We start from the raw sequence: 22443 nt of genomic DNA, 5'->3' as shown, positions 1-22443 counted from the left end.
ATGATGTGTTGGGTGTCTCTTTCAATTTAGCAAAATATTCTTGAGCACCTTTCATGTGCAAAGCACTCAGCAAAGGACACTAGTGAAATAAAAGGAAATTATATTGGAATGAAAAAAATGTGCTAATGGGATTCAGAAATAGGTATTCCCTAAGTTAGTTATCCTTATGAAGAGTCACTTTACTCTCAACAAAGCTTGTGGAATATCCTAAACAAAGACAAACAAGGTTCATAAAAGTAAGCTTGAGAAAACTGGCTAGGCATACACCCCATTAATCCTGAAGACTAATCTCCACTTAGAACTCCACCTACCTAAAGAGTCTGCGTGGGTTAGAATGAGATCACAACAAAGTTCAAGGGAAGCTGGGTTGTGGGTTAAATGAGGATTCAATCGGTGGCACCCAGGAAGCCCATTCCAGAGTGAACCTACCCTGTCTGCGGGTCTCTCACAGTTAGCAGCGCCTTGGTTCCAGGGTGACTAGAGGAGTCAGATGCCTGTCTTGTGCTAAGAACAAATAGGCTTATAGATTTGGTAGGGGTTCTAAAATGACTTTTACCTTTGGGTGAAACATTACTAGAAGGTGGAACTGATCAAAAAGATCAAACCCCAATATCTTATTTGAGTGGACACCATTTGGATAAGTTTATACCTGAGGATCCTTCTGGAAGTGGGAGAAAAAAAATGTAGGATGGCTAGGATACTGAAACCAACTAGCTGTGTAATACCACGTCTAGGAATAACCTTGGTGTTCTCTAATACCCTTGCACAAAGAACCGAATGCTGTAACCCTAACAAGTGGGTTAACACTGAAGTGACTATGGGGCCAGGTGCAAGCTAACAAGTCACTTACATCCATACGCATGTTATAGTGCACAAACATTAGTACTGTGAGGAAGGGACTTCCATTCCAATGTCAGGGTAAGAACACAGAAACACAGAGAGGTTAAGTGATTTTTTCCCATAGAATCAAAGACACCCAGGGCTCTCTCTATTATACCAGCCTGCCTGTCACTCTCACTATTATACAACTTAATAAAGCACAAGAATCAGAAGGCCGGTTCAGAGGCAGACAGCATATCAGGTTATCATGGTAGCCCATGGTCTTCCATGGGTTTACAAATTAGAGCCGTGGATAGACAAGATGGAACCCTCTGCTGGAGAACCAGGACTGTGAGCCAGTCTCTTGGTGAGAGCAACAGTATAAGCAGAGAAACAATACAAAGAAGCGCACGGGCACGTTCCTGAGAAAATTGGCTCCATTTTGTCTTATGACCTTGACTGATGTCTCAAGGCAGGCTGGGAAGCAGGATTCGGGCTCAAGGCACTAGCACGCCAGTCGAAATCACATTGATGGAGTTGGCAGTGTGTTCGTCTCCTTATTTGCCCACTTCCTGCATACCCTTTACTCTCTGGTACAGACGTACATTCTCATGGGGTTTTCCTGCCACTCTGGCAGGCAGGCCAGGCTGTCAGCCACTTCTTTCTGGACTGGCCAGCCCCAGGCCACAAAAAAAGGAACCAGATTCTTCTGTACTTTTTCAGAGAACTTTTTCACCCATAGATTCATCTTGCTAGCATTGTCTTTGGGTAGGCCAGAGAGGGTCTGGTACTCAGCAAAAAGCTGGGTGAATGGCTCCCAACCAAAGGCCTCCTGGAGCTGGAAAGAAAAAAAAAAAGGGACAGGATGAAGTGCCAAGTTCGTTAAAGTAACTGTGACATGCACGTTCAGAACAGTTCCCTGTGTCCAGGGAAGGTGATCGGTCCTGGCTGGTGGGTGCTGAAGGGATTAGAGAGCCCCTGGGTCCCAGGAATCTACCTGGTTAAGGGCTCTGGGCCCTTATGTGCCCCCATTTCTGTTCAGTACCTGTAGATACGTTTCCAGGGCCGTCCACACATTCCAGTCACTGAGTGGGGCTCCCTTTGCCAGGTATGCCTGGATTCTCTTCTCTCGTTCTGGAGGGCTCAGAGCTGGGTGGGCGCAAGCCCTAGGGATCCCCAGCACTGTCTCATGCACGTAGACTGACCACAGGTTGCAGGTGGCCTCGGTGGTATGTGGGGGGAACTCCCACCCAGACCGCTGCTGGTTGTGGCCCAGCTCGTGGATGGGCCCCCACAGGCCTTTGCTTCTCATGCTCGTCTCATTGATGAGCTCCTGCACCGACTCCAGGTGGCACATGATGGGGTATCCTGAGTGCATCCAGCCTGGGAACGCAGAGGAAGACACGGGACATGAGAGGGTGTACACCCAGTTCACTCCGTTCTTCTCCATCATTGAACTTCCCTCACCCTCCTGGCTGTCCCTGATATTCCAGACTCTCTACACTGACTAGCCCATTGACGGTTCCTCTGCCTGGTTGGAAATTGGATGGCACCTCATCTCCTTCCAGCCTCTCACACCTGAGATGCCCTCCTCATCCTCGAGCCCTGGGAGCACAGACACACTTCCCGTGGTTACACTGGCTATAGTGGGAGGCTCGATATTCTCAACATGAGCTTCTTTTGCATGTAAGTCTCCAATGTCCCGTGACTAGATATCACATTCTTGAGTTAGAATGGTGTCATTTTTCTCCCTCCGATGTAAAATGTCCATATTTGATGGAGATAATTTTGTCCTTTTTCTTTTTTCTTTGTTGTTGTTTTTAATATTAACTGTGGGGAATGTGCGCTTGCCAGAGAGAGAGAAACAGTGAGAAAGCATTCCCCAGGGAGGATGATCACGCCGCAATCCCTTCTCCTCCATTTTCCTCTAGGGATGTTGGGCACATACACACATGCCCAGCATGATTTTCAGGCCGTCAGGTCCAGAACTTGAAATGCACAGTCAGCCATGTGGGACCCAGTGCCTTAGCCACCATGCCTCTGCTAGTCCTGTCCTTCAAAGGTAAGAAGATCGAGGGCCAAAGGAATTGTTTCCTGTGTAGGAACTGGAGTTCCCTATTGGCCTCCTATGTGGCTCTCTCCTCTAAACCACTCAGTATTTGACATAAACCTCTTTCCTCATTTCCTCTTTTTCATTTTCTACTGTGACTTATGTTTTAAGAACAAGTTCATTTTGTATGCTCTCCTTGAGACAATCTCATAGCCATCTGTGAATTCCTGACACGAATTTTCCCGACGGTTCTACCAACTGTGAAATCTCACCTTATAGATGTGATGTTTTTTACCTTTGCATATGCAAATATCTTTCATTCTCATTATGAGTCAGGTCTTTGTGCCTTTTTCTCTGTTCTTTACTTTTATTTTATTAATAAAATTATGCCTTACAGGGACCAGTGGATGGTGTAGTGGTTAAGGTGCTGGACTCCCACATGGCCAGCCATGATTCAAGTCCTGGACCTGGTGGCTTGAAACTCACACTGGCGTGTGTGTATGTATGCCCAAATCCCAGGAGGAGAAGGGATTGTGGCATGGCCATCTCCACCGAGGGGTGATTTCTTACTTTCTCTCTCTCTCTCTGTATCTCTAGCAAGTGCACACACCCTATAGTAAACATTTCTCTCTAAAAAAATTTTATAGTTTACAAACCTTGGACATTTTTAAGGCAAAACAATAGCCCTTCTAGTCCACTGACTTGGGAGGTTTCCTTGGAGCACTCACCAGCTGAGATCTGCACGTCGGCAACGATCCTCTCCGGCCGGCGGAAAGGGAAGGGCTGCGCTGCCAGCCTGGCTATTGCCTGCATCATCTCATCCCAGAGGTGGAGCAACGGCCGGGGGTCCACCAGGGCCTGGAGGTCTACAGCTGGCACTGTCAGGATGATGTTGTCCGTGGCCAGCTCTCCCCAGGAAGACAGGTTCTCCTGGATACAGTGCCTCCACTCCTCCAGGGATGTCTTACCTGAAAACAAGTATGATGGAAGATGCTACCACTTCCCCAGCTTTCCCTGAGCTGAAAAGTACAACTTGAACTCCAGGAGAACATGGAAATGAACCACTGTCATACAGGTCTACAGGCTAAGTAAAGGCTTCCAGACCCTTCTCTTGACCCACCCTGAAGTCTCTATGGACTCAGGATGCTCTGTACCTCCTGCTTCCACGTGCACTATGGCCCTTCCTCTTCACCAGCCCCTGTTGCCCTCTCATTTAGCAGCCAGCCCTTAGTCACCATGGCTACCATAGCCCTTCCGCTTCCCTGGACTTTCAGTCCACTCACCCAGTTGGTAGTATGGGGCAGGCACAGCCCTCTCGATGGTGACAGATACAGAGCCCAGTCGGCTGCCCTTGGGCACGATGATATAGAGGAGGCCGCCCCAGAGGCAAGAGACTGACCGTCTGGTCTGGTCCATACAGCATTGATGTGTCACCACAGGGGCTCGAGACAGCTTCCTGGCACTGGTCAGGTCGTCTGTGTGGCAGCCAATCTGCACCTGGACAGGAGGTGCACCATGCGTCAGTAACTAGAGTCCCCATGGATAGCGAAGTCTGGCCTGCCAGGGAGAAGATTGATCTTTGTTCCCTTTGTTTCAGAACTTCCACTCTGGTCAACTGTTTTATCTGAGGTACTGGGGTTGCTTTTCTTAGGCTTCATGTAAGCAAGCTCCAAAAAGGACCTCAACATGGAAGAGACCTTAACTGTGGTCAACAGCAACCTTCAGAGGTGGGGTGGGATGAACCTACATTTTGCATGTAATGCTTACAAAGTGCTTTCAAAAGTTCATAACAGGGACCAGCAGTTAGTGTAATGGCTATGTCGCTGAATTCCCATGTAGTCGACCGCGGTTCAAGTCCCGGACCTGGTGGTTTAAACTCCCACTGGGCACGTGTGCGTGTGTGTCCAGGATCCCAAGAGGAGACTGGAGGAGAAAGGATTGCAGCATGGCCATCCCCCCTGGGGGGTGATTTCTTGCTTTCTATCTCTCTGTCTTTATCTTTCTGGTGAGTGCACTCACCCTGTAGGAAAAATCTCTCAAAAAAAAGAAAAAAGTTCATAAAAATATGAATGAAAAAACTAGGCAAGGATATCAATTATTTTTTCAATCAAAATAACTTCATACTCTAAATCCAGTTTTTCTTGAAGGTTTAGAAGTCCCCTCATATTGTCATGAGTGCTGGCTCCAAGCATATCCCTGAGGGGTCAAAGTGAAGAGGTGATCTCAGGAGCACTGGTGCTTTGGGAAAGGGGTGAGGTACTGAGGATGTAACAGGTGCTCCTTCTCTTCACATGGGCTATCTCTCCGCACCCCTGTCGGTGAGTAGAAACCCTCACATGTGGATTAGAAGGCTTTGGTTTGAGTACTGGGTCTGATATTAGACAGTAGGTCACTCACTCAGGCTCCCTAAAATGCAGCTGCTTCATCTGTAAAGTCCATCAGATGGGCAGCACACTCCCTCCCTGTGCTCCGGGTAGCACTGCTCTGAGCTGGAACTAGGCAGTGGGTGAGAAGGAAGCAGCCTAGGATTCTGAGTGGAGCTGGCTATGGGGGGTTCTGGTCTCACCTTCAGTCCAGCAGAGGCAGCAGCTTCAGACAGTGAGATTTCTGCCTTTTGTCCTTCCAGGAGGTAGAGCCCAGTGCTCACCCAGGAATCCTCACTGCCTGGCAAAAACCACAGAATAGGCTGAGCTCCTCCCTCCTACATGAACTCAGTTCCGCTTGCAGCCTCATCGCACACCCACAGAGTACAGATGCTCCCTGCGTAACCCCACCACCTATGGTTCTTGCACACGTCACTTCTTAAGCAGAACCCCAGTTCCCATATTCTTGGAAGTACCTGCTCAGGCACAGAGCTGGAGACCTGCGGGTCAGAACTGCAACACCTGCAGTCAGTCAGCCCCACTTTCTGGGCTACTGTGCTTTGGGCACTGCCTGCTCATTCCTTACCTGGGTTGGTTCCATTAATCTCCACCGTGATAGGGTGCTGCGAGGGGTACAGACTGGAGGGGCAGGTCCCACTGCCAAGCCCCTGGGCCAACTGGGAGCAGTCAGTTCCAGAGCGTGCCAGCTCTGTGGCCAGGCAGAGCACAGCAGCCTCGCAGGAGTCACTGGCCACTGGGTGTTCCCGGCTCACAGCGGGGAGGCCTGACTGTCGCAGCATCTTCCTCAAGAGTCGGTGCAAGGACATGTAAGCAGGGACGCCCTCTGCAGGAATCTGCAGGAAGGCTGCTCCATCTGCGCCCAACTTGGCCAGATAGTTCTTCTCCAAGGTCCTGCCCTCCTGGTTCAACGCAGCCTGGAATTCCGACAGTGCCTTGCGAAGGTGGTACTTTCTCATCTGAGGTGAAGGGACAGGGAAACAGCCTGGGTCCAGAGTCCGAGCCAGGATGCTGAGGCCCAGGCAGTTGAGGATGACATTACCAGGGAAACCAGCCAAAGCAGAGCTGCCTGGGTTCTGGGAAGCCCACCACCAGGCCTGGCCCCCAATCAGCAACCCCCCACCCTCAGCCACAAACTCCTGTAGCTCCTTGGCCTGCCGGTCACTGTAAGCCCCACAGCAGTAGACGTGCAGGCCGTCGCGCAGCTGGGACTCCAGGCTGCATTCCAGGCCATGTTCTGACAGTAAGGAACACAGGTTTTTCAGACTTGTATTCACTCCAATTTGGCCTGAACGGCTTCTGGCCAGCCAGCGCACAGCATTGAGCATAAAGGGTGCCATCTTGGGAGCACAGAGCATGCCCTCGTGGGCAGCCAGCACTACGCGGCCTCGGCCATAGCGGGCTGCTGCCAGGAAACAGCGGAGGGAGGTATCGAGCCCCACTGGGAAGGCCAGGGCCCCATGCACCAGCAGCTGCGAGGGGATGCCCCCTGTCCTGATGTCCAGCTCCGAGATCCCTTCCAGGAGCTGCTGCTGATCCTGCATGAGATCTTCCCCACACCTGGGGAGAGAGACAACAGACAAAGAAGCCATAGTCAGTTGGTGAGCTACTGAAGTGAGTTTCTTGTACAGATATTTCTGTGTGTGGGGAGACAGATTACATGATTCCTGTTCATCTTCTCATTTTGGCCAATAACATTTAAGATTTTAGTGTGCAAAACATTTATTAACTCTAAAGCAGATTTTGTTCCTTTTTATAATGGAGGGCATATCACCATTTAATGATCAGTGTTTGCTCTTTCTTAGTGATATACAAAATAATGGAGCTCCTGAGGATCTGCATTGCCATCGATTTGATGAATGGATGTAGAGGGAAGTAGTGGCCTTATCTGCCTACGTTAAAATATGCACATTCTCCAAACGATCACTCACAAGAATTCTGCCCATTTAGTCAACTAAGTGTTGACTATTCTGGCTTAAATTTTGTGTCTTTTAAAATAATCAAACATAAAAATAAATTAAGTTGGAAAATTAGTTTATTATGCCTAGAGAAAACAGTCCTACTTATGAATTTCTAGGATCGAATTTTCTGCAAAGGAAGTCTGTAAAAGCATCAGATTGTATTCTTTTTTTTTTTTTCCAAGAGAGATTTTTGCTATGGGGCATGTGTGCTCACTGGAGAGAGACAGAAAGTGAGAAATCATCCTGCAAATTTATTACCAAATATTTCATTTTCATCCCCTTCCCCAGGGGGAATGGTCATGCCTCGAGCTCTTCTCCTCCATTCTCCTCTCAGGATCTTGGGCATGTGTACAGACGCGCCCAGCATGAGTTTTAAGTCACTAGGTCCAGAACGTGAACCGTGGTTGACTACGTGGGAGTCCAACCATGTAACCATTATGCCATCTGCTGGTCCTGCAGATTGTATTCTTGATAAGTTAGTTCTGGTCTAATAACACATCAGGTAAATTGTTTAATACTACACTTGAAGATTTATATAAATGTACACTTTAAAAAAAAATTCTCATGTAGGGACCAGCAGTTAGTGTAATGGCTTTGTTGCTGAACTCCCATGTAGTTGACCGCAGTTTGAGTCCTGGACCTGGTGGCTTATACTCATGCCATGTGCATGCGTCCCCAAGATCCCGAGAGGAGAATGGAAGAGAAGGGATTGTGGCGTGGCCATCCTCCCTGGGGAGGTGATATCTCGCTTTCTGTCTCTCTGTTTCTCTCTCTGTCTCCCTGGCAAGCGCACGCGCCCTGTAGCAAAAATCTCTTTCAAAAAAAAAAAATGCTCATGTGAGGCCAGATAGTGGCATGGTGGTTAAGGCAGCTGGATTCCACATGGCCAACAGACCAGTTCAAGTCCCAGATCCAATGGTTTGGAAAATGTACCAGACACATGTGTTTATGTGGTTAAAACCCCAAGTGAGAATGGAGGAGAAGGGACTGTGATGTGGCCAACCCTTCTGGGGAGTGCTTTTCCACTTTCCTTCTCTCCCTCTCTTTGTCTCCTCTGGTGAGGCTGAGGCATGAGGGTCATAACGTAGTGAGATCCTGTCTAAAACAGTAACAACAACCAAACAGCTAGCTAGCTATGTAAGAAGGAACTTCAAAAGTTCATTAAAAAATGTTATTTAAGTATGAGCTTATTTTAGTGCAAAACAATTTTCATATATATAGCTTATTCGCATAGGCATTTTCCATAAACTTTTTGAAGACTCCCCCTCCCACATATATAGATAGTTAAACAGAAAGTGTGGAAGGGATTATATACAAATTTACCTTGAGTTTGCCTTGAATTAATGGGTGAACAAGAAAATAAAACCAAAGAAGTGCAGAAACAAGACATTTCTTCACAAGAAAATAAATGCTTAACATGAACAGACCACTATGGCTAAGAAGAAAGATTACAAATTCCAGTAAGAGATGAGACTCCTTAAAACAACACTTTAACTGGAATACTACTGGTTGATTCCTGACATGAAAGGTCAAGATTAAGGTTTCCTCAAGGATGCTTAAAGAAGGTCTGATACTTAACTGAACTCTTCGTAGTATTAATGGGAGGCACACTCACTGGAGCTAAAGTGGGTCACGTGCTGCTCTGTACTGTACGGATTACTGCTTCAAGGGTGTCTCATAGCCCACTGCACTGCCCCTGGCTGGTACTGTCCACGTGCACTCAATGAAGCGCACTTTCATTAAGGAAGGGGAGCAGGTAAGCTGAGAATACCATCTACCCAGCTTCTGCTAGGTGACTCTGTATCTGGTAATATCACCTTCTCCCTAGGTGCCCTCGGCCTAGAGATGGTAGGACCTATTCTAGCTTGTTCCTGAGATGTCCCACTCTCTCCTGACTGGCTCTTTTGTACTTCCACCACTGTTGTAATCAGTTCTGCGTGTACTTAGCATTCCCTGCAGACCAATACAAAAATGGCTTGATCTCAGTTACACAGACTTGGATGGATACAGGCCTTGTCTATTCTACCCCTTGGCTAAACTACTTACTTTACCCAAGGTATTTGAGTCTTAATTTGTTTTTTTTTCATCCCAACATACCCTTCTTTCATCTCATTCTGGTTCTCATCTTATTTAAATTCTTTTATAGCTCAACACATTCTCAGGAAATCTGTTTTTATTCATTTGGTCACATTTTTCTTCTAAGTGTGGTTGTTTCTGTTATCTTTTCATACTAAGTTTCTGTATTTTATATTCCCTTTATAATTAATCATTTGCTATAGCATATTTATATGGTTATACAGATTTTTTTTTCATAATTAGCATGGGCAGATTACTTATGTGTGGGAAAGAGAAAATCTGACATCCCTTTCTGCCTCCTCCAAAACCTGAAGTAGCTCTGTTGCTTTATGCATGAGATTTTTTTCTCTTTTCCTTAAGTATTTACTTACTCAATTTATCCACTTTTCTATGACTTAAAAGGCATTATTTTTTTTTACTTTTATCCCTGAATATTTTAATATTTATCTCTTAAAAAGAACCTTTAAAATATAATCATGGAACCAGCAGATAGAGTAATGGTTAAGTCACTGGACTCCCACGTAGTTGACTATGGTTCAAGTCCTGGACTAGGTGATGTTAAATTCACATCAGTGTGTTTGTGTGCATGCCTAAAATTCCAAAAGGAGAATGGAGGAGAAGAGATTGTGGCATGGTCATCCCCCCTTGGGAGTGATGTCTCACTTTCTGTCTCTTTCTCTCTATCTCTCCAGTGAGCACACATGCCCTACAGCAAAAATCTTTCTTGAAACAAATCACAATACCATTATCACAACCAACAACATCAACAAATACCCTCTTCTTTTTTGTTTCTTTTCTTGATATTTTATTTTCTATTTTAATATTTTACTTTACAATTTCTTATTTATATTTAACTGTCATATTACTTTTTTATGATGTATGATATGGTTTTCCCAAGTATGTGTGCAATACGTGGTAACCAAATTAAGATTATTACCAAATATTTGATTTTCAGAAATGAACCTCTGATTCTTGTGTCTGTTAAATGCTTCTTTCCTGAGGCCCTCTGACCCATCCCTAACCGTCCGCCTCCCTTCCATACAGTGTCTGGTATCTACAGCTCTATTCTACTTTCATGTTTTCAAATCTCTCAATTTCTGCCAGAGTGCAGACATTCTGTACATATTGAGTAGGGACATACAGTATTCATCTTTCATAGCCTGGTTTATTTCACTTAGTATTAAATCTAGATTTGTTCATTTTGAATCAAATGACAGACAATTATTGAATATGTGGTATCAAGTCCTCTCTTTCGATTGTTCACCTGGGGTTGGTGATGCCATGAGATGCTCTATACTGAGTCACACAACAATATCCTGTTCTTCTCCTTGTCTAGTGCCTGGCAATGGATGGCATCACTCTAAGACCTTCCGATGTCAGCTGTTTATTTACTGCTTTTATTTGTTTTAAAGGATTTGATGGGGAGGCTATTCAATGATTTGTCTCATTTCATACTGTCTTTACCTGGAAACTCTCTACATTTATAGATCTTGAATATGAAAACAGAACTGTGCCACTTATAATCTGAAAGTCTTTGGACAAAGACCTTTCTACTCTATAGGACTGTGGTAAAGACAATGAGATAGTATGTAATATTCCAGAGATTCATAAACCTAAAATACTAGTATGTATTTACTTCTCCATGAGCCACACTTAATAGGTCTTGGAGACTGTACCATGTGTAAGGAGCTGCTGACGACCTGAGATTTCCCCCAGACTCCTCTGTCTTGATATAAGGGAGTAACAAGTGGGGCCAGCTGATGGTATGGTGGTTAAGGTGGCTGGATCCCACTCAGCCAAATGTGCAGTTCAGTCCTGGACCCTGTGCTTGAAAAGACACTAGTTGTGTTTGAATGCATGCCACAAATCCCAAGAGAAAGGAGAAAGGATTTCAGTGTGGCCATTTCCCATGGAGGGTGCTTTCTCTAAGCACTCACACTCTCCTTTCTCAGGCAAGCACACCCACCCTATGGCAAATTAAAATGAATAAAATAATAAGCAAATAAAAGCAGCAAGTGCCTTTAGATTTGACGTTAAATGTTAAAGTAAAGTAAGTGCAATGTCTTCCTCTGTCACATAAACACAGGTGTGCATTCAGTTCTTGCCCTTGGTAATAGGGCAAGAGAGGACCTTTTGTTGGTTTCCAGAGCCTGCTTCTTCCCTTGGCAGAGGGCACTGGGTTGGCAGGCAGAGAGCAACTCCCTTAAGAATCTCCCAAGCCTCTAGCAGGGATTTGAAATTAAGGAACCTGTAAGGTCAGTCCAGGGATTTGACCAAGATTTGTTGGCAGGAAACTTCATTGAAACCCTCAACGGAGACATCTTTATGAAGGAACCAGAGCCAGGAACCTTAGGGTTTACAGTTCCGGCGGTCAGCTCCACTTATTTTCAGCTGAGGCTGGAAGCCCCTGAGACTCAACCCCTGGCACTTATATCCCACAACATGAAGCTGTCTGCAATTGTCTGAAGTTCTCTTGCTATGGTTATTTTTTTTTCTCTTTTTTTTAGAGAGGTTTTTGCTATAGGGCGCATGCGCTCGCCAGACAGACAGAGAGAGACAGAGAGACAGAAAGCAAGAAATTACCCCCCAGGGGGGATGACCACGTCACAATCCCTTCTCCTCCATTCTCCTCTCGGGATCTTGGGCACGCACGCACACGCGCCCGGCGTGAGTTTAAGCCACCGGGTCCAGGACTCAAACCGCGGTTGACTCTTTGGGAGTCCAGCGACATAGCCATTACGCTAACTGCTGGTCCCTCTTGTTATGGTTTTGAATGTGTATTCATTCTTGTATTTTTTCATTAATTTACATAGTTCACAATGACTTGCTGGTCTGTACTAGGTTTCACACACCAGGCTCTGAGAATAATGTGATGAACACAACAGGCAAGACAGATGCAGTCATGGAGCTCTACTCTGGCCAGTTCCACAGTCCCTCGCAGGTAATCAGACGAGACATAGAGGCTGTGGTGGTAATGGAGAAATGCAATCAAATGAAACTGGAAGGTATTCCTAGTTTTAATAGGGCCATTGGAATAGACTCTCCTTGATACTGGCCCCTGTGAAGTAAAACAAAAATATGCCTGGTTTAGTCTTAGATATAATATTGACTGGGTAAAAAATGAACTATGCCCTATGTCCTATGTAATTTACTTTACACAATGAATCGAGCTCATGCTTTCTTTTCCTGCTGGATAATCGATACTATCTGCAGACTGTGATTATGATCCTTCAGTAACCATGTTGCCATAGCCCTAATTGTTCACCTTCTGTAAGACACAGTCACAAGTGGCATATAAAGACTGAAGAGATCCAGATGCCCTAAGGTTCTTTGTCCCGAGTTCTTTACCCAGAACAGATCATCTTGCTCTGAACCCTCCTCAAGACTGTCTGGCACCAAGAAAAACAGCATCCTCCTACAGGAAAGCCCCTAGAGTCCTACCCCCTCACGTTGTCATATTCCTGACCTGTGTTGAAAAGCTCTGTGTGCCCTCCAATCATAGTGATGGAACCTTAAGAGTCCATTCTTCTGGTTGATATTAATATCCTCCAAAATGAAGCCTTCCTCTATACAAACTCAGAAACTGGCTTTTCAAGTGTCACAAGTGGTCAGGTTTAATCTGCATATTTTTCTGGTAGCAAACTGTGGAGGGTATTTTGAGTTGAAACTAAATAAGGACAATAAATTGGCTTTGCAAAAGCTAAGACATAAGATTCAGAACAGGAAGAGACACGTGAAAACCAAGTTCTTTGATACTGAACTGTATCATTATTTATTTATTTATCTATCTATTTAAAAAAAACAACTAGGTATCTAAATACCTTGATATTTTGCAAAATAAGAAACCTAATGTTATACATTTTGGTGAATAAAAAAAGCAATTAGAAAAATAAAAAGTGGGACCAGCAGATGGAATAATGGTTACGTCGCTGGACTCCCATGTAGTTGACCACGGTTCGAGTCCCAGACCCGGCAACTTAAAACTCATGCCAGGCACTTGTGCATGCATGTCCAAAATCCTGAGAGGAGAATGGAGGGGAAGGGATTGTGGCATGGCCATCTCTCTTTGGGGTTGATTCCTCACTTTTTGTCTGTCTCTGTCTCTCCAGCGAGCACACACACCCTATAGCAAAAATCTCTCTTAAAAAACAAAAACAAAAACAAAAAACAAAGTAACAAAACAAATTGACAAGTATGTCTACTCAGTGGTGTAACCAAATGGAGAGGAAGTATTCTTTTATTTATTTATTTATTAAATTTTGCTATAGGGCATGTGCAGTTGTCAGAGATATAGACAGAGAGAGAATGGATAAGTGAGAAAGCACCGCCCAGGAGGATAGCCATGCTACAATCCCTTCTCCTCCATTCTCCTCTTAGGATTTTGGGCCCAGCATGCACATACACCAGGTATGCTTCTTAAGCTTCTGGGTCTAGGACTCAGACTGCATAGACAGCCTTGTAGGATCCAGTCACCTTAACCACCACTCCACCTGGCTGGTTCAAGAGAAACTATTCTAAGAGACTTTAAAAGATGGAATTTGACTTTATATACCAAATAAAATATATGATAAGGACAAAAGGAACTGAAAATAGTTCTTAACTCTTACAGTAATCATATCACTGGTAGCAGTATAGTATTGTGTCCACTCTGAAGGCCTCTATTATGGTTTCTAAATACCATTTCCCACTGACAGAGATAGGGTTCCTTGGAGACATGGCTGATCCTGGCCATGGGACTGGAAATCTGTAAGATGAGATGGAAACTTCTAGTGAGACCAACAAGCAAAAAAGCTAGCCAAAGTTGGGTCAAAAAGATTCAGGGATCAACTTGAATTGGTTAACAATGGGCAAATATAGAACAATTGCAGCACCAATAAAGGTAATAAATGAAACACATTCTGTTTCAATCTGTTTTTTTTTTTTCTGTAGAGGTTTTTGCCTTAGGGTGTGTGCACTCACTGGAGAGAGAGAGAGAGACAATGAGAGGGAAAGTGAGAAATCATCCCCCAAGGGAGATAAGCACACCACAATCTCTTCTCCTCCATTCTCCTCCTGGGATTCTGGGCATGCACTCACATGCACCCAGTGTGAGTTTCAAGCCACCGGATCTGGGACTGAGTCCGAAACTCGAACCAAGGTCGACCATGTGCAAGTCCAGTGATGTACCACTATACCATCTGCTGGCCCCCTGTTTCAGTATTTTAATCAATGACACTAAAAAAAATTAAAATTCATTGGTGGCTTTTGAAAATTCTAGGGAACCAACTCAGTATTTTCAGAACTCATTTAAAAATAGGAGAGGAAAATTTTGTCTTTCTTATATAAACTATAACACAGGGTAATCAAATTGTTGATGACTATAAACTTATTTTATAGATGTATTATGAATAGGGCTCATCTTATGGCCTAGTAGTTAAGGGGGCTGGATCCCACATAGCCAACAACATAGTTCGAGTCTTGGACCTGGTGGCTGATAAATCATGCTGGGCAGGGGCATGTTTATGTGTGTGCCCCAAATCCCGACAGGGTGAACAAATGGAGCAGAAAGGATTGCAGGGTAACCACACCCTATTGGGGAGAGCACTTGTTCTCCCTCTCCATCTTTCTGTCTCTCTCTGATGAGTACAAGTGCTGACAAAATTTTTTTTAAGTATTATTATGAATAATAAATAAATGAAATGCTAGAATTTTAAAGGCACAATTCTATAACCACTGATGAAATCATGGATCCAACCTAAGCAATGCCTATTAACATCACAGTAAGACACAGATCAGACACTGTGTTCTTCACCAATATAAGTAGACACTATAAAATAGGTAAACAATTCAGATATAAATCTCATCCAGCCTCTGAATCTGGAGTTGGACATTTTTTTTTCTTAGAGAACCAAATATTTGAGGTTTAGGGGTCACATGTTTCTGGTGCACTACCCAACTCTGCCCTTGTCGCTTGAAAAGTAGTCACAGACAATTTGTAAACAAATGTGAACAGGTCAGCTTAAGGTTTAGCAAGACGGCAGCCATTCTGAAATCAAGAAGGGTCTCTAGCAAGAACAATCTGACTAAGTGCTGAGTCACAGGGAGGTCTGAGGAATAGTCAGATGGGATACCAGGGATGAGTATTTGAAGAAAACAAGAATCAGGACAAGGCAACTGACTGAAGGGAGGAATGATTTGCCCCTGCTCATACCTGTAAATATGGAGCATGTGCTGGATTTTTAGACAGTTTGCTGGTGCTTGCTGATTATCTCCCTAGAACTTGGTTGCAGAAATAAAATTCTTTTCCAGCCTCCACCTCTGTTTCATTGAATGCAAGGAGAAGCAGGACATAGTTTACCAGTAACAAATGGGCACAACTGTGATACAGTAAAACTTTGTGTGAAAAAGCAAGGCCTTAGTTTGTTAATCCTCCCATAGAAGCTAGCTCTAACTTCCAACTTATAGGAAATACAGAGAAATAACATTACTTGTGCATGTTTCAACTTTTATATTAATTATTGTTTTATTTTATCCTTAAGTCAACAGAAATTGCATGCACTCACAGAGAGAGACAGAGAGAGGAGAGAGAAATCATGCCCTAATGGGGCATGCTCATGTACAATCCCTTCTCCATTTCTCCATCCTGTCAGGATTTGGGGCATGCAAGGTCAAGGGCCTGTTGCATTTTTAATTCACTGGGGTCTGAATTCAAACCACTGTAAGTCATGTGAGATTCAGCTCTCTTAACCACTAGGCTAGAGAACTGACTCATGTTTTCTATAATGAAAGGTAAGTAAAAAACCAACACAAAATATACCTCACATTCAGTGGCAGAGATGGAAAAATGTAGGTGTAGAGGAAGAAAAACAGGTTTAGTTTGCTGAAGCGGAAAGTCCCTTGGAATAATTACATGGCATTAGATTGATGGGTTTTAAGCTGTATGTTATGTTCCTTAATATTAGAATCAAAAGCAAGCTGTAGCAAATCAGATGTTCTCTTATGTCTCTGAGTAACTACATCACCTCCTAACTCCCTCAGAAGGGAAAGAATTCAGGTGCACAAGGGCTTGGGGCAGAGGGCCTAGGGCACGGGTATTTGTTTCCTCATCTGTAGGCTCCTTCTTCCTTGTGCAGGGCTTGGTTTCTCCAGAGATGCCAATGCCCATTTGATAAAATTTAGCCCTTCAGGTCCCCTGGCAGCTAGGGTTGGCCATGTGATCTAGTTCTGGCCAATGAAATGTAAGTGGGAATCTAATGGTTAGGGCTTCCAGAAAATATATGGTTTTCTGTATTAAAAGGGACAACTTCAGAAAGTATAGTTGTTCTATCTTATTATTGCCTGGTGTAACTGTAGGGCCTTTTAGTAGTGGACACGTTGTAACCCTGAGGACGAAAACACAACATAACGAGAGTGGGGGGTGTCCCCCCAGCCTGTGGAGGACAGAGAGAGAGTGAACCTGGGACATCATAGAGTCATGGCCACAGGTCTGGAATACCTACCTGCATTTCATATTACATGAGGAAGATAAATCCCTCCATGGTTAATCCACTCTAGTAAGGCTTCCATTGCATGCGGCCACCATAACTGGACACTAGTATCTTGAAAACCCCAGATCCAAAATTAAATCCCAGATCCCCTCTAACCTTTTTTCTTATAGGCTTTTGGGGAATCAATAAATGGTAACACCTGCTTTATTCCAACACACAGTCTCAACTCTCTTCCCTCCCTTGCTCCAAATTCCATTCATCAGCCATGCCTGCTGGGTCTACCTTAGCAGTGTTTCCAGAATAGAATCACTTCTCAGTAGCTCCATCACTACCACCCTGGTCTCGGGTGACCATCATTCCTTAAGTGGTCTATTTCAGTGGCTTTTCACTAACCCCCGGCTTCAACCTTAGCCTCATACAGTCTATTCTGTACCATCAATCACAAGGTTCCTGTCAGAACTGAGTCTCATCATGTCAATCCTTTGTCCCAAACCCCAAATGCCTTCTCATCTCACTACAGATAAGACTGCCCATGGGTCATCAGTTCCTAGTTGACTTCACTTTCTGTAGCTCTCTTCCTCATTCACTCAGCTCCAGTCTCTTCCTTGACATTCCTGGAATGGACCCAGAGGGCTTCTGTTTCAGGTTTTCCTCTGTGCCCCCTTTGCTCCCTGGGATGGACCCTCTTACAGATGTGCACAAGGCTCACTGCCTCACTTCCTTCAGCTCGCTTTTCAAATTCACTGGACCAGAAAAGCCTTCCAGGCTGGTCCTTGGCTTATTCATACTCATCTTTCTTGTCATGTGAGTTCCAGGGAATTGTATTTCCTGGGCTCCCTTGCTCCTGGATTCTGGTGAGTTCAACCCATGGGAAGTGAAAGAATGAAGGCAGAAAGGAACGAAGAAGCTAAAGGCTGTGTCTCTCTTCAGGGTATCTTTGGCAACCAATGAGTAGTCTCTGGGAATCCAGATCCCACCAAAAACATTCCATCTGTGGTCCAAGTTCCTGATGGCACACCTAGCTTGGCTCTGGCTTCTACCAAGAGGCCACAACATCTGGGCCCAGTAACATCACTACCTTCTCTTGCCAGTTCTGCAGTTGCTAATCTCTCAGTTACCTGCTGTCCCTTCTGGGGGTTTTCAGCTCTTACATCTCCTATAGAGTCAACTCCCTACACTAAATCCTTTTGTTGAAAACAGCAACGACTCCTGACTAGACTTCCCAATAGGCCTTCTATGATTATTCTTTCCTAAAGAAAAGCAGCTCTTGCTCCCGTCTCTATCACAGGATCTGCTAACATCTGATAGAACATGTGTCTATTTCTTCCTTTCTTTCTTTTTAAGTTTTTTTTACAGGGTTTTGCCACAGGGCATATGTGCTCACCTGAGAGAGACAGAGACAGTAAGAGGGCAAGAGGAAAAGTGAGAAATCATTCCCCGGGGGGATAGCCATGCTGTAATCCCTTACTCTCCATTCTCCTCCCAGGATCTTGGGCACTCATACACATGCACCCAGCATGATCTTTTAAGCCACCAGGTCTGGGACTAGAACCACAGTTAACCATATGGGAGTCCAGTGATGTAACCACTATGCCATCTACTGGCCCCAATTTGTTCCTCAATTGCCTCGTTCTCTACTGGAATATAAACATCATGACACCATAATTTGTCTTTTTGATCACTGCTGGACACCCACAGTGTTCAGAATGGAGTGGTAATAGGTGCCTGCTTTAGCCAAACTGACTCCATCTTGTTAATTAAGAAAAAAAAAGCTTTTTTCTCTCAGCATGATACTGCTTCTTTGAGATCTCTCTTAAGAACTTCAAGGAGAAAAATGGTAACTTGAAGCTTGAAATAATGAGAGACATTCTGCCTTAGGGAACCAAAATCCTTAAAGATGAATTGCTTGATTGTACCACCTACCACCCTGCCCCTGCTCCAGCTAAAAATTAACCTGATCTTTGCTTTTCTATAGATAGTTATTAGTTCCATAGCATCCCCCTTCCCCTGTAAAAGCATCTGTAGTTTGGTTGAGCAGTAGAAGATATTTTTACATGTCTTCCCGGGATAATCACACTGTAATAAGTTCTCCTTTCCTCTGTCACCAACAACTTTGCCCCTTAGTGCCTTTTTGTGTGGCAAAGGGTCAGGTTAGCTTTGGGTCTCTGGACTGAAACATAGTGCCCCTCATGTGGGGACAGGGTCTGGCCAGTGGTAGGTGTTCACACACAGGAACAAACTGATGCTCTTTCATTACTAGATATTGATAAGCACCCTCTCTGTTCTAGGTACTTGACCCAAAGATAGAGTAGTGAATATCTAAAGCTTTCTTGGTAAGATGATTAAGATCTTGGCCACAGGAAGGAGTGGTAGTGAGGACTCAGCCCCTCTGTGTCTGGGTACATTTTCGTTACCTCTGTAACTTGTGGTGATTGCAAAACTAAGTGGAAAATCAGTCGTACTGCAATGGAAGCCCAGAAGAGGGGATCAACTCCATCGTTTATGTGAGTCAGACTTCCGAACAGGGGAAGAGACACTCACCTGACCTGGAGTGGGATCTTGGGCACCTTCTTAGAGACCTTGAACTGGGTTCTGTCTCCATAGGTGTCAGTAAAGTACACTCCAGCCACGCTTGTCACCTGGTTTCCGGGGAACCCAGACAGCACCTTGTCCCGGCCGTGCTGACTGGCCCAGTACCAGGCCTGGCCCCCGATGAGCAAGCCCCCTCCACGTTTCACAAACTGGATCAGCTTCTCAACCATGGTGCCGCTGTAGGCATTCACGCAGTAAACCCCCAGGGGCTCTCTCGGTTCTGGGCCAATCTGTGCCTCAACCCCAGAGGCCTGCAGGAGGCTGACTAGAGATGCCAGGGATGGGTGCACTCCAACCACAGCCCTGGGGGAGGGGCAGAGCCAGCCCACCGCATTGAGAAGAAATGGAGCCAGGCCGGCGTGCAGCAGGTAGCCCTCGTGGGCCAGGACCACCAGGCGGCCTTGGCCGTAGGAGGAGGCAGCGATGAGCACCTGACCCTTGTCATTCACCATCACCGGGAAGGCGGCCTCTCCAGTGAGAAGGAGCTCACTAGGAATGGGGCCGTTGGGGATGTCCCATTTTGTCACTCCATCCATGAGGGCCTCAAAAGCAGCAGCAGCTGAAGTTGTCATGGTTTCGTTAGTGGCTGCAAAAGAAAGCAGACTCAAGCTGGTCAGCACAGACGAAGGAATGAGTGAGAAAAGCAAGAACTAAAAACACTCACCCCGTTTCATTGGTTTCCCTACTTCTAGCAACTGGGGGTACGGCAAGGAACAAAACCAACCAGGTACCTACGGTCATGAGCTGAGTATATTAGAATGGGAAAGACAATGGATAATAGGTAAATAGATACACAAACGTAGCATGAATAACTGCTACGATGAAATTACAGCATACAGGCATGCTGGGGAGTGATGAGCAGTCTAGAAGACCACTTCAGGACGGGTGACAGGAAGGCCTCTGTGAGAAGCAACATGGAGGCTGAAACCCGAAATGCTGGAGGAGCTTGCAGCAAGTACGTGCATCAGCATGGCTGGAGCTGGAGTCGAGGTGGTGCCAGGCCCTGCAGGGCCTGCCAGATCAAAGTCAGAGTTAAGCTGAGGTGCTCTTGACTCAGTTGACTTAGTGTTTTATTTCTTTGGGCAGAAAAGTCACCTGATCTGTCAGAAACTGCATTTGTTCTGGCAGTTTTGACAAGGTGCAAATGCCTCCTCACCTACTGCATCTGCCCTAATGTGGACACCCCCACCTCTGGGTAGTGTTCTGTAGTTTCAGGGGGGCTTTTAAAATTCGATGGGTCTGGAACTAGCAGATGGCATAATGATTACGTTGCTGGACTCGCACATAGTCGACCACAGTTAGAGTCCCAGACCCGGTGGCTTAAAACTCATACCGGGTGAGTGTGTGTGTGTGCCCAGGATCTCAAGAGAATGGACCAGAAAGGATTGCGGCATGGCCATCCCCCTGGGGTGGTGATTTCTAGCTTTCTGTCTCTCTGTCTCTCCAGCGAGTTCACATGCTCTATACCAAAAAACAAATGATGGGTCTAAAACTGAGCTTGTTGCTCCCTCCAAAACAGACATAAATTAACTCTGCCTGTTTCCTTATCTGTAAAAGGAGAACAGTACAGCCCCTTCAAGATGGTTTCTAAAGATTAAGGCACATAAAAGCACCTGGTCCAGGCTCAGGTGCACATGCAGTGAGCCCTGAGGACAGGACAGGCAGTGGCAGTGAGGGTGCTGCTTCCCTCAGCCCACCCTTGCCCGCAGGGGCAGCCATGGAGCGCTCTCCTCCATGAGGAGCACGACTGCTTCCTCACCTGCATGGGTACACAGGGCAACCTTAGGTGCTGGTGTGTGGTCATCCCTGGGAGGGTTCCCCCTGGAGGAGGGAGGTGGGGCTGGTCAGAGGCCCCTGGAGTCCAGCTGCCCAGTGCTGGCCCGCTGGGCCACCTGCTCTCCTAGCCTGCCCTCCCTCCTGTGTCATTCTCCCCTTTGCTTCCCCCTGTCTGAGCTCACTTCCTGAAGAAACCACCTGAAGGGAAGTCCTGTATTGGCTTTTGGTTTTGGGGAGAATGGAAACAGAGACAGATACCAATCCTTTGAGCTCCATTTGCCTCCTTCCTTCTCTACTCCTGCGTCCATAGACAGCCACTTCATCCACGCCTCTTCTTGGACAAATCCCTCGAATATCCTCCGTGCCATCTACGTTCCTGTCTAGACAAACCTGACCGGGTTTTACCTCGCAGGATATATTCGCATACACGACCTTCCTCAGTAACAACTCTGATAACCCTCACACCACCATGAGGTGACATTCGCTGAACGCCTCACCTGGTCTGTTTATTTTTAAGAGAGATTTTTGCTATAGGGTGCATGTACTCTCTGGGGAGGCAGAGACAGACAGAGAAAGTGAGAAATCACTCCCCAAGGGGGGTAGCCACAGCGCTATCAATTCTCCTCCATTCTCTAGAGATTTTCCTCATGTACACACACACGCCTGGTGTGTTTTTATAATTCTGCTCCCAAGAAAGAGCAATCATGAAAGGGAACAACTCCCACCAGAACCACAGACCACGTGTGGGATCTGGGCTCCCGGGCTAGCAGTGGCAAAGGCAGGGAGAGATGAGGAAGCCTGGTTCCAGATCCTGCCAAGGGCCTCTGAGAGACAAGCTTAGTTTCAGTCCTAAGGCCTTCCTACAGACAGGAAGGAAAACAAGTCGTCTGTCCCAGAACACAGACCCTACCTCTGTAACCAAATGCGCGCGAGGGGACACACGTACACGCGCGCGCACACGCATGAACGTACGCGCCTATCTTTGTCAAAAGCCTGACTCTGCAAGTTCCAAGAAGGGAGAGAAATATGTTTAGAAACAAACAGCGAAAAGCTCCCGGGCGAAGAACCGAACCGAACCGAAACGAAACGAAAGCCTAAGGAAAGAAGGGGCATTCCGACTGCCGGGAAGGTCCTGCGACACGCCCCTGGCACACTGGGACAACCCCGCCGTCCCCCGGTGCTCGGCCACCCGCTTCCACCCAGGCCGCGCTGGGATTGAACTCACGCCTCGTAGCGGGGTCCCCGGGGAATGGCTCTGCAGAAGTGCGCTGGGGCTCTCCGGAAGCCGGGTGAGGTGCGGGCTCTGCCGGGCGGGGCGGGGG

General features: G+C 46.0%; 1 protein-coding gene across 2 annotated transcripts; it reads right to left on the bottom strand.

The window, feature by feature from the left end:
* Nucleotides 1–846: 846 nt before the first annotated feature.
* Nucleotides 847–22430, bottom strand: TCAF2 (TRPM8 channel associated factor 2). Of its 2 annotated transcripts, XM_006159586.3 has the most exons (8): nt 22347–22430; nt 19295–19931; nt 5819–6810; nt 5436–5533; nt 4153–4366; nt 3598–3837; nt 1865–2202; nt 1403–1657 (listed from the first exon to the last, which is right to left on the bottom strand). In XM_006159586.3, exons 2-8 carry the CDS (start codon nt 19915–19917, stop codon nt 1403–1405), a joined length of 2760 nt encoding a protein of 919 aa, XP_006159648.1. In that variant the 5' UTR covers nt 19918–19931; nt 22347–22430. The 2 variants fall into 2 exon arrangements, with proteins under 2 accessions (XP_027631980.1, XP_006159648.1); XM_027776179.1 differs by lacking the exon at nt 22347–22430 and having other exon boundaries at nt 847–1657; nt 19295–19917.
* Nucleotides 22431–22443: the final 13 nt, after the last annotated feature.

The sequence above is a fragment of the Tupaia chinensis genome, unplaced genomic scaffold, assembly GCF_000334495.1.
Source record: "Tupaia chinensis unplaced genomic scaffold, TupChi_1.0 Scaffold000637_1, whole genome shotgun sequence".
NCBI classification, from domain to species: Eukaryota; Metazoa; Chordata; class Mammalia; order Scandentia; family Tupaiidae; genus Tupaia; species Tupaia belangeri.
This window is presented reverse-complemented; position numbering and strand designations above follow the sequence as displayed.